This window comes from Wolffia australiana, chromosome 20 (assembly GCF_029677425.1).
Source record: "Wolffia australiana isolate 7733 chromosome 20, ASM2967742v1".
Taxonomy (NCBI): domain Eukaryota; kingdom Viridiplantae; phylum Streptophyta; class Magnoliopsida; order Alismatales; family Araceae; genus Wolffia; species Wolffia australiana.
In genome coordinates, this window is record NC_135854.1 from 3382826 (window position 1) to 3394809 (window position 11984).

General features: G+C 35.4%; 1 protein-coding gene and 1 pseudogene across 1 annotated transcript; both read right to left on the reverse strand.

Moving 5' to 3' along the window:
- Nucleotides 1-967: 967 nt before the first annotated feature.
- LOC144716333 (putative lipid-transfer protein DIR1 pseudogene) lies at nucleotides 968-1285 on the reverse strand (annotated as a pseudogene).
- Nucleotides 1286-7706: 6421 nt separating this feature from the next.
- On the reverse strand, nucleotides 7707-11551 carry LOC144716167 (thioredoxin F1, chloroplastic-like). Its single transcript, XM_078591240.1, has 3 exons — nucleotides 11091-11551; nucleotides 9223-9322; nucleotides 7707-7965 (listed from the first exon to the last, which is right to left on the reverse strand). The coding sequence occupies exons 1-3, from the start codon at nucleotides 11414-11416 to the stop codon at nucleotides 7831-7833; spliced, it is 561 nt and encodes a 186-aa protein (XP_078447366.1). The 5' UTR covers nucleotides 11417-11551; the 3' UTR covers nucleotides 7707-7830.
- Nucleotides 11552-11984: the final 433 nt, after the last annotated feature.

Below are 11984 nucleotides of genomic sequence, written 5' to 3' on the forward strand. Positions count from 1 at the left end.
CTTCAGATATGCAATTCTACAACTGAAAACTGAAGAATTATATTAGAGCATAAAGCAACCCGTTTTTAGTAAAGTATGTGGATGACTGCATTAAAAGTACATAATTTGAAAATATTTTAGTAGATAATTATTTTAGATAAAAATATCCCATACGCATACCAAATAAAATATACAAAAATAAACAATGAACTTCACATACTGAAGCTCTTAAAACTATCAATTGAGAGAAAATATAGAAATTGTATTGGTAAAAACATTAGGAAAAACGTTCCCTCATGACATGTAAACTATTCATCCAGAAAAAGATTAAAATAAACTCTAGTTTTTGTTTTAGAAAATAAAATGCATAATAGATCAACCATCATTTTATTGGAAAAATAAATCCATACAATGGCTCAGTAAAATACATCACCAATGGTTTTCATAGTAGGGCTACCATCATTAATTAAAAAATGAATGCATAAAGGAATCTCACTAGAAGTTCTCACCTATGGTTTTTAAAAAATTTATGGCCTAAAAGCAAAGCACTAAATGAATGGATACTAGAGCAGCATCATTTTATTGAAAATAATAAGCGCATAGAATAACCATGTATTATGTCAAAAGTTTAATGACATTATGATGCATGTCAATTGATTTCATTATGTGAGTTTCTTGTGCGAAAATCATGTTTACTATATTCTCAACTGAAACCAAGGAAATAAGCCCATCATCTTATCCAAAGGGTATGTGATTTGACCTGCCACATTCAAAGGCATAAGTTTGGACACCATTTTTGCTCAGAAAGGTTCCCCATTTTTTTATTCTCCCAAGATCAAACCATATGAACAATGGGACTAACACAGGAAACTTAATACATATACTTCATCCTTCATAAAAAAGCAACCCCCAGCAGGATACAATGAAGAAAAACATCATGAAAGAGATCAAGACCAGCAGGAAGACAAACCCTAAAAGGATTCTCCAATTAGCATTTATCTGGAGGGGGGATGTTGCACTTGCTGGGGAGCTGCATGGCAAGGTCTGGGTCAACACCCACAAGATGCATGGCAGCAGGGTTGGAGTTCTTGTAGGCACAAAGACACTGCAAGTTAGCATTGGCCATGGCAGCACAGCAAGCTACTGTAGGGCTGGCTGGATTGGGCTTGGTCACTGCAGGTTTGCAAGCCAACAGCCCTTCCTCAGTAACATTGCAGAAAACCCCCTGAGCTGAAACTTCATGGATGTAATAACCCACCATTAGAACAGCCATGAACATGACAGTGAAGCCCATCTTCTTCTCCATCTCTTCTCTCCTTCTCTGCTTCCTCTCTCAGACAAGCTTCTCTCTGGTTATACACATACATTCATACATATACATGTATATATATATATATAGATTTTTAGACTGAAATGAGTAAGAAGTACCCGTGACTATATTTTGGCAGTATTATTCTAAAGTTAGGCTCACAAGTTTGGTTTTATTTTTATTTTATTTCAAAGTGGGTTCACGGGTTGAAGTGGGTATTCTCTTCCTCTGCTGCTGCTCGTGGGTTTGGAGGAATAGTGTATAAATGGGAAGGGACGATGACGGTTTTCGTCATCGTTCGGAAGGAGTTGGAATGAGATGCAACCGATGAAGGAGAGGAAGGGAACGGAACGGAAGGGTTGAAGGGTTTTGTTCTGGTTGCCGTTGTGAGGTCAGGAAGGATGACGGATGACGGATTGGATGGGGTTTTTTTTTCTGTTTTCTGTGTTGTCTTCTTGCGTGTAATTCATGAATCTTTATGGGAATCGGCCTGCTCAATTCTGTTGACTCTGCGGTTTGTCGTTTAGCAAGGGGACGATGCTTTCTACCGAACAGAAGACAGAGAGATAGAGAGAGAACAGGAGAGAGAAAGAGAAAAGAGAGAGAGATAGAGAAAGAGATAAACATAAAGAAAGAGATAGAAATAGAGAGAAAAGAGAGAGAGAGATAGATATAGAGAGAGAAAAAGAGAGGGAGAGAGAGAGTGAGAGATAGACAGAGAGAAAAAGAGAGAGAGAGAAATATAGAGAAAGAGAACAAGAGCAAAACAAAGAGGTATATATATTGAGAAAGAGATATCGAGAGACAGAGAGAGGAAGAGATAGATATAGAGAGAAAAAGAGAAAGAGATAGATATAGGGAGAAAAAGAGAAAGAGACAGATATATATAGAGAGAGAGAAGAGAGAGGGAGAGAGAGAGATAGAGAGAAAGATACGGAGAGAACAAGAGAAAGATGTAGATATAAGGAGAAAGAGAGAGAGAGAGGGAGGGAGAGAAACAGATAGAGAGAAAAAAGAGAAAGATATAGAGGGATATATAGAGAAAAAAAGAGAAAGAGAGATATAGAGAGAAATAGAGTGAGAGAGAGAGAGAGAGAAAGAGAAGAGATAAAGAGATAGATATAGGGAGAAAGAGATAGATATAGAGAGAAAGAGAGAGAGAGAGATAGAAAGAGATAGATGCAGAGAGAAATAGAAAGAGATAGATACAGAGAGAAAAAGAGAGAGAGAGAGAGAGAGAGAGAGAAAGAGACAGATATAGGGAGAAAGAGATAGATATAGAGAGAGAGAGAGAAAGAGACAGATATAGGGAGAAAGAGATAGATATAGAGAGAGAGAGAGAGAGAAAGAGACAGATATAGGGAGAAAGAGATAGATATAGAGAGAAAGAGAGAGAGAGAGAGAGAGAGAGAGAGAAAGAGAGAGAGAAGTGAAAGAGAGAGAGATAGAGAGGTAGAGAGAAAAAGTGAAAATGAGAGAGAGAGAGAAAGAGAGAGAAGTGAAAGAGAGAGAGATAGAGAGATAGAGAGAAAAAGTGAAAGAGAGAGAGCGAGAGAGGGAGAGAGAGAGAGAGAAAGAGAGAAAAGGACAGAGTGATAAAGAGGAGAAAGATTGGTGAGGGTGATGTACAGTGAATGTGACGTGAAGGCTTTGACCTTGTCAGTGAGCCAATGGTGGCCACACAAATCTACTGGCGTACCACAGATAAGGAAGCTGTCAGGTGACTCCACAAGGAAACTGATGGATTCAGACGTAAAGGAGATCTGGGTCTTATCCTTTTCCAAATCCTATGGGCTAGAACCGAAGCTTCTTTCATGGAGATAATAAGCTCAAATTATGAAAAATAAAACCAATTTTAAATAGAGATATGCGCTATAATGACCTGTCAATGACAAGGAAAATGATTGGAATTTTTTGAACCATTGATGGATGTGATTGTTTTTCATCAAGAACTCATGTTTGACTCAAGTGGAATAAAGAATAATGATATAAACATAATTTTGGTCTCAATAAATGGAATTTAACTTTTCAAAGAACAATATGTATGATAAAAGTAGTTTAAGAAGAAGAGATAAAATAAGTATGATCATTGAGATGATGTAAACCTGCACAATTTCTATGTATTTAAATGTTATCCACTGGGCTCTCTTGGCTGGTGGATATCCCACCGCTTCAAAGTTCAATGTCTTACCATTACTGAATGAAACTTAGGAAACAGAAGGTTACATATTTATTTATATCCTGGAGTAAAAATCACATCCCTTGACATGGGTAATGAACACCACCAGCATGTATTTGAGGTTACAAGGTAGAGTGAAGGTCAGTAGGGAAAACCCCAAATTGTTAAATATCAAAGATTTAAGATAACGCTAATGACAGGGGATGTACCAATAACTTAAGCATGATCTGATATACTTAATTTATAATTTATATCATTGGGAAATTTAATCAAGGAACCTTCTAAGAGAACTAATGAGATATTTTGATATGCCATATTCTCCACCTCACAAACTTCATATGGTTCTTTCAGAAATCTTATTTTGAAGATTCATCTTTGCTTATTTGATTATGAATACTACGCTCAATCCAGAACATGAAAAAAAAACTCATTCAAGGGACATGTATTATGAAGGGAAAAGGTATATGATTTAAAATGTACAGGATTGGAAAATTTTCTCACGCAGGGAGATTGAATAAAAGACACTGAGTGGTGAGAATTTTTTTTTTTATTTTACTTGAAATGATAACATTCAATTCTTTTTGTAAGGTCATCACAAATTTGTCAGCCTTGGCGCCGTCTTGATAGGTCCTTAGACCATAGGTGCCCAGGCACAAGGAACATTAGATGTCCATCTCCGTACAGGTATAGATACAGAAGGATAGCTTGGATGCATGTCCAAAATGGCACCAACCTCCTACTTTGTTTACAGCATCATTAATGAATATCCCATGGGGATTTTGTTGGTGTGTGTCCCAATGGTGCATGCACCAATACCATAGAGGACCCATATTCGAGTCCTCCCAGTATGTATGCCTTTACCCATCATCTAGTTTCAGTCCATTTTTGCCTAATTGATATATATGTTAAAATTTGAAGGTAATACTTGGAAAGGGCATTTTAATATTATGAATTTAAGAGTGATTAGCCAAATTTAACGAGATATTTTTATAAAATCAATGATTTATAATCTAATGAAATATGGATAATTCACGATTATGAAAAAATAACCAAAGAATGAATGTAATTTAATAGGTTGATGATTGAACTGATATATATATTAATAACGCAAATATAATTTTTAAATGCATGTCATCATACCCCTGTAATTATTTCATTTGTATTTTATTAGCAATGGCATGCATGATAGCTTCACTCATTACCCCTTTGATTTACCTTATCTCATTACACTATAACCTATATATGTGAAGTATCCATGTTCTTTCCCAAATATTTAAAGGCACTCAGATTCTTTTATTTTATTTGGTTTTGTTGTCTTATTAGTGTGTTCATGACTTCATCTTGTAAACTGCTTTGCCGTGATATCCATTCCAAAATATCATCATTGCACTTCCCTTTATTCAAATCTGCAATGATAATACTTCATTTATTTCAATCATTTGTATCATGGGATACATTCTAATTTTTCCCCTTATTTCACTTGTTTATCTCAATTTTTATCTCTTGCTATTTTTTGTATTTTTTTATATAAATATTCATGTGGAATAATCTATGTTTTATAATTCTCCTTTATAAGAGCTCCTCATTTTGAGAATACCACGTACATAATTATACTTATTCAAGGTTACTAGGGTGAAGAATAAGGTCAGGCAGTGATATGGTCCAACTATAATAGTTGGGATTAGATCTCTAAATGACACCAAAACAAGATATTATATGATTCATACTACGCATATTAGGGCAAGATCACACAATCCCACTAATTCAATTAAGGATTGAAACTTAACCTTGGGGTTTGGGTCCAAGTGGGATATAAATTATCTTTGGGCTTGTGCATGTTGTTAAAATATGAAAAATTCCAAATTTTCTCGTAACATTGAAATTTCAACTTATCAGCTACTTAATCATTCATTTTCCATAAAAATTACATAATGAAAAGAGAATCACAAGATCAGTGAAAAATTGTCCCACATCAGTCCATAGTCCTGGGTGATGAACGGTTCATAATGAAAATGGTAACAATAATGGTAACATTTGGGGAAGAACTGGTATGGGATGAAACAAAGTGGAAATGGGTGGTCAGGGATCCAGTGATTCAGCCAGATGGAACAAGATAGTAGGGCTCAGAAGCACATAGCTTAGTGGTTAGCAGATCAGTTGGCTAATCAAGTGGTTTGGAATAAATACTTGCATAAGGGATACATGGTTAAGTAAAAAATGTGTCAAATCATTTTTCATGTTCCATTTTAATTTTGTATGATTATGTTTGATAAGTTTCTGTAACAAAGGTATACTTAGATTCTAAATTTTGTTACTACTATTTTCTACTGTGATTCCAGAAACCTTGGGCGCCCTATGGTTTGAAATAGCCCATTGGATATATGAAAATTATAAATAATAACAATATATTAACACTCATATGTTACCTTTAATTATGTCTTGGCCTATCAAACATGTATGTCATTCTACTTGAATAAAAATTCATTTGAACGTTCAGACAATGATTATGCCTTTATGATTCCCAGAGATCAAATATTTTTCCTTTGATTCCATCAACACATCAAGCAGATCTCTTCCTATGTTTTCTACTAAGGCGATTTACTAGTATATCTATATTTTCTTGACCTACACCAAGCACTATATAACTTTAGAGTCCTAAACACTACCATAGGGTCAAATAAAGGTGAGAAACTTATTTAAATGTATATTACCAACTAAAGTATCCTCGAGATATGACTCATAAAAAATATTAGCCGTAAGATTCATCAGCCTTAAAAACGTTCATAATGGGTTTTTATTTACCAAATGTAAGCTCTCATTCTTTTTTCTAGACACTCTTGATTTGTAATAGGAAGAGCATGACTATGACCCTTACAGAATTGAATATAATCCATATTAAATTGTAACTAATAATATATTCTATTTATCTTTGATTTCACATCCTATACGATAGGATGGGTTGGTTGATTAGCTGACATAAAAACAGTTGGAGTTTCATACATATGGTTATCATATATTTATTTATATATATTTATATAATGAGATTTGGTTATGACAATTTGAAGTGTTCGTACACTGCATTAGGTAAAATATAACACATAATTTAAGTTTTTATCATATGATATATCGAGTCTTTCATCTTCGTATCAATGATATTCATAAATATAAACAGAAATATTAGACACAAAATATTTGGAATTATATCATAGGATGGTACACGCTTATTTAAATACATTGATAAAATGGTGACAGTAACATGATTGTATACATACCCAAGTTGGTCTTCATTTTATTCATCCGTGGGCTTGGGTCTGATGAAAACTTGACTATATGTTTTTGGGGTTGTATATCTATTAGTATTTGGTTACGCTTTATAATTCATAAACCCCCCCTAAATTATTCCTATCCCCTAAACTGGTTTTTCTTAAGATTCTTACCTATGAATGTCTACCTACTCTTCTTCAATAAAGTCATTTACATTTTATTGTAACTATAAGAATAAGTACATTTAGATAGACTTATCATTTTAGACATGACATTATAGTCAGTTTGGAAATGATTGAAAGTAAATATTAGTGAATTACTTTCACACATCCATTATTGTTACATAATCATATGCAAAACTGGAATATAAAATCCCATATACAGAAAAAATAGTGGATCACTTTCACAAATCCACAATGTAATTTTAAAAGCGTCAAAAGTCCCATTTCACACATCCATTATCCTTCTTATTTCCACATGAAAACTATCTCTTCCAAATCCATTCCACATCTAGTCACTCTTACAAAAAAATATCGTTTGATTTATCACTATTTTATATACATGTTTTGTATCCAACTCCATACGTGCATTCTAATAACAATCTTTTCCTATATGCTCACCTTCATTTCCTTTCTTTCGTCCCGACCACATATATCTTCTATATCTTATATTCCTTTATTTTATAAACTATAATGTATTTAGTTTCATGGAACTCAAGATTCTAAATTTTTTAGTAATAGTAACAAATGGAAGGAATTTTTTAAGAGTGAAAGATTATGTAAGGAATTCGTATTAGCAAGTAGATTTGCGCTTTGATAATAGTAAATCACTTGGGACTAAAAAAAAGAACATTCTGTGTTCCAATCCCTGAATAAAAATCAAATTTCCAGCATTCCTTTTCTGTATATGACTATATAAGGAATAAAAACCCCCAAAAGCCCACTAGCCATGACCAAATTAAAAAACCTACAATAATTTTAGAATGCAGGAGAAATTATATTTGACAGAAACCAGCTTAAAGCTGTAACAATGGCCATTAGGCTGTTCCATTAGAATTAGGCAGTGCCAGAGGATTACATATACAGCAAGGGAGAGAGAGCTAACTAGTTTTGGCTGTCTCAATAGCGAGGACTAGATCATCATACTTAGCACCCCTGACCTCCTTCACAATCTCACCTCCCTTGATGATTTTGAACGTTGGCACCACCTTTATTCCAAGTTCTTTGGCCAAAGGCTAGCAATGAGCTCAATCAAGTCAGAAAGAGAAAGAGAAAGAGAAAGAGAAGAGAGAGTAAGAGGAGAGAGAGAGAGACACGAAAAGAGAGAGCAAGAGTGAAAGAAGAAAGAAGAAGAAAGAGTGAAAGACGAGTGAGAGAGAGAAAGAGACAAAGAGAAAGAAAGAGTAAAAGAGAGAGTGAGAAACAAAGAGAAACAAGAAAGAGTAAGAGAAAAGAGAGAGTGAGAAACATGGAAAAACAAAGAGTGATAGAAGAGAATGAGGAACAAAGAGAAAGAAAGAGTAAAAGAGAGAGTGAGAAACAAAGAGAAAGAAAGAAAGAGTAAAAGAGAGAGTGAGAAACAAAGAGAAAGAAAGAAAGAGTAAAAGAGAGAGTGAGAAACAAAGAGAAAGAAAGAAAGAGTAAAAGAGAGAGTGAGAAACAAAGAGAAAGAAAGAAAGTGTAAAAGAGAGTGAGAAAAAAGAGTAAAAGAGAGAATGAGGAACAAAGAGAAAGAAAGAAAGAGTAAAAGAGAGAGTGAGAAACAAAGAGAAAGAAAGAAAGAGTTAAAGAAGAGAGTGAGAAACAAAGAGAAAGAAAGAGTAAAAGAGAGAGGAACAAAGAGAAAGAATGAATAAAAGAGAGAGTGAGGAACAAAGAGAAATAATGAATAAAAGAGAGAGTGAGAAACAAAGAGAAACAAAGAAAGAGTTAAAGAAGAGAGTGAGAAACAAAGAGAAAGAAATAAAGCGTGAAAGAAGAGTGTTAGAAACAAAGAGGAAGAAAGAAAGAGTAAAAGAAGAGAGTGAGAAACAAATAGAAAGAAAGAGAGAAAATGAAGAGAGAGAGTGTGTGAGAAACAAAGAGAACGAAAAAAAGAGAAAACGAAGAGAGCGAGGGTGAGAAAGAAAGAGAAAGAAGAAAAAAAGAAATAGTGAGAGATAGAAACAAAAAGAGAAAGAAAGAGTGAAAGAAGAGAGCGGGGAACAAAGAGAGGAGGAAAGAGTGAGAGAGAGAATAAAAAAGTGAGAAAGAAAGAAAGAGTGAAAGAAGAGAGAGAGACAGTGAAAGAGAAAGAAATAATAAAAGAGAGAGACAAGGAAAGAAAGAGTGGGAGAAGAAAAGAGAAACAAAGAAAGAGTGAGAAAAGGAGAGAGGAGAGAAAGAAGGAAAAAATAGTGAGAAAAGGAGAGAGAGAGAGAGAGAGAATTAGAAGGAAAAAGACAGATACAGAGAGAGAAGGAAAGAGAGAGAGAGAGAGATCACGTAAGTACCTTGTTTTCTTGGTTGCAATCAAGCTTGAGAAAAACTACATCAAGATGCTTCTCTGAAAGCTCCTTGAATTTAGGCGCAATTACCTTACAAGGCCCACACCTGCCAAGATCAATCGTCACCAAGGGAAAACTATCAGGTCTTGAAATCATAAATCCAAGAATCTTTTAAAAAAGAATTCTTTAGTTTATATTTTCTCAAGGTTTGTTTGAAAAAAATGATATACCACATCTTTTCAAAGACATGTTTTTGTGATCTAGCAACATTTTTACAGAATATTACCCACATTTATTTCTAAAAAATAATTAAATTTGAAAGCCAAACTAACTAGATGACTTCTCTCGTCCAAGTTGACATGGTATCCAAAAGATATAAAAGGGGTATTCTTAATGCCAGAATAGATTAGAAAAGAAAAGGGTTATTTAGGCCTTAAGCCTCTATGTTCAGCTAGATAGATAGATATAGATGGATGGTGGAATGAATAGAGAGAAAGCTAGACAGATAGAGAGAGAGAGATAAAGCCATAGAGATAGAGACAGTGATCGTGATGTAGATGGAGATAGATATAGAGATAGAATAGAGATCAAGATAGACCAGCAAGGCAGATGATCTAGCATGTGCATCATTGTAAATATGGATATCCACTATTTTCCATCCAAAATTTTTTCTTCTATGGGAGAATTCTTCCCATTTTCAAACTTCGGACATAGCTACCCAAAGAGAAAACGCATATATCATCATAAACGAGAAGAAAAATTAGATAGTAGATAGATAGATTAAAAAAAGAGAGGGATACTGATCGAAATATAGAGATAGAGAGATGAATAGATAGAGATCGATATGGAGATATAGATAGGAATAAATAGAGGTAGAGAGATAGATAGAAAGAGATCGAATTAAAGATAAAGATAGAGATAGAGATAGAGGGATAGATAGATAGAGATCGACATAATGATTGAGGCTGAGATAGAGATAGAGAGGTAGATTGAGGTTGAGATAGAGATACTGGGATAGATTGATAGAGATCAACATAATGATTGAGGTTGAGATAGAGATAGAGGGATAGATAGATAGAAAGCGACATAACGATTGAGGTTGAGATAGGAGTAGAGATAGAGATAGAGAGATAGACAGATAGAGATCGACATAAAGATTGAGGTTGAGATAGAGATAGAGAGGGATGTGCAGAAAGAAATCGACATAAAGATTGAGGTTGAGATAGAGATGGAGATAGAGGGATAGAGAGATAGAAATCGACATGACGATTGAGGTTGTGATAGGGATAGAGATAGAGAGATACATATGAAGAGATCGATGTAAAGATGAAGGTTGCGATTGAGATAGAGATAGAGATAGAGATAGAGGGATATATAGATAGATTGAGATCGACATAACGATTGAGGTTGAGATAAAGATAGAGATAGATAGATAGATAGATAGATATCGACATAACGATTGAGGTTGAGATAGAGATAGAGGTATAGATAGATAAAGATCGACATAACGATTAAGGTTGAGACAGAGATAGAGATAGAGGTATAGACAGATAGAGATCGACAGAACGATTGAGGTTAAGATAGAGATAAAGATGAAGATTGAGGTTGTGATAGAGATAGAGATAGAGGTTTAGAGAGATAGAGATCCACATAACGATTGAGGTTGAGATAGAGATAGAGATAGATAGAGATCGACAGAACGATTGAGGTTGAGATAGAGATAAAAAGAGAGATAGAGATGGAGCTAGAGATAGAGATAAAGATGGAGATTGAGGTTGAGATAGAGATGGAGATTGAGGTTGAGATAGAGACAGAAAGAGAGATAGAGAAGGAGATAGAGATGGAGATAGAGAGAGAGATAGAGACAAACTCACCATTGGGTATACATGTCAAGCACAACAATCTTTTCACCAGCACCCTTGACAAGAGGCCAGAAGGTATCCTTATCCACCTCCGTCACAGTTCCCACAGTCGGCGCCACTACATCGAGCCCACATCTCGGCGGCTGAACAAGAGACGCTCGATCTCTCGATTTCTGCGCTGAATTCGGAAAACCCACAACGGAGAAATTTCCCTCCTTTGCATTTCTCTGAAGATCAAGCTGGGATTTTGAACACGGTCTGCTCAAATTCCGAGGTGCAGAGCGAAACCCAGAAGGAGAGGGCGACCGCAGGGCCCAAGCTGAGCTCTGAAACGCCATTAGAGCAAAAAACCAGTAATGGGTCTTGCGCAGAAGACGAGAAAGAGCTAGAGAGAGAGAGGAAAATTGAAGCTTGGAGCTTGGAAGAAGAGGGGAAGAGTGGGAGGAGGAAGAGGGACTTCATCTGAAGAATGACGATTTTAGCCTCTTCTTGGCCTCGCTGGCAGAGATTTCAGCCATTGGAGAGGAGGGCAGGTCCGTCTGGATTGATCTTCAATCTTGGGAAATCCAAGAGGATCACTTAAGTGGAATAACCTGTGTTGGAATCTTTTTATACCTATGCAAAAAAAATCAGATTTGTTTCTCTTCAGGGGCTGCTTAATAATAATAAAGTTATTAAATGTTCATCTATATTTGTTCAAACATTTCCTTTTGTTAATTGGCAAAAATATGTAACTACGACGATAGATAGGGGTCAGGTTTGGCATCTATGCCCCCTGCCCTCCAAACAGTATGGGAGCCTTTCAGCTCGTACTGCTCACACTCCTAGATCTTCACTGCACCCCCTCCACCTTTGAGCTGGGAGCAGCTTCGAACGGCCTACTTAAAAATTCGCTTTAATAAAGTC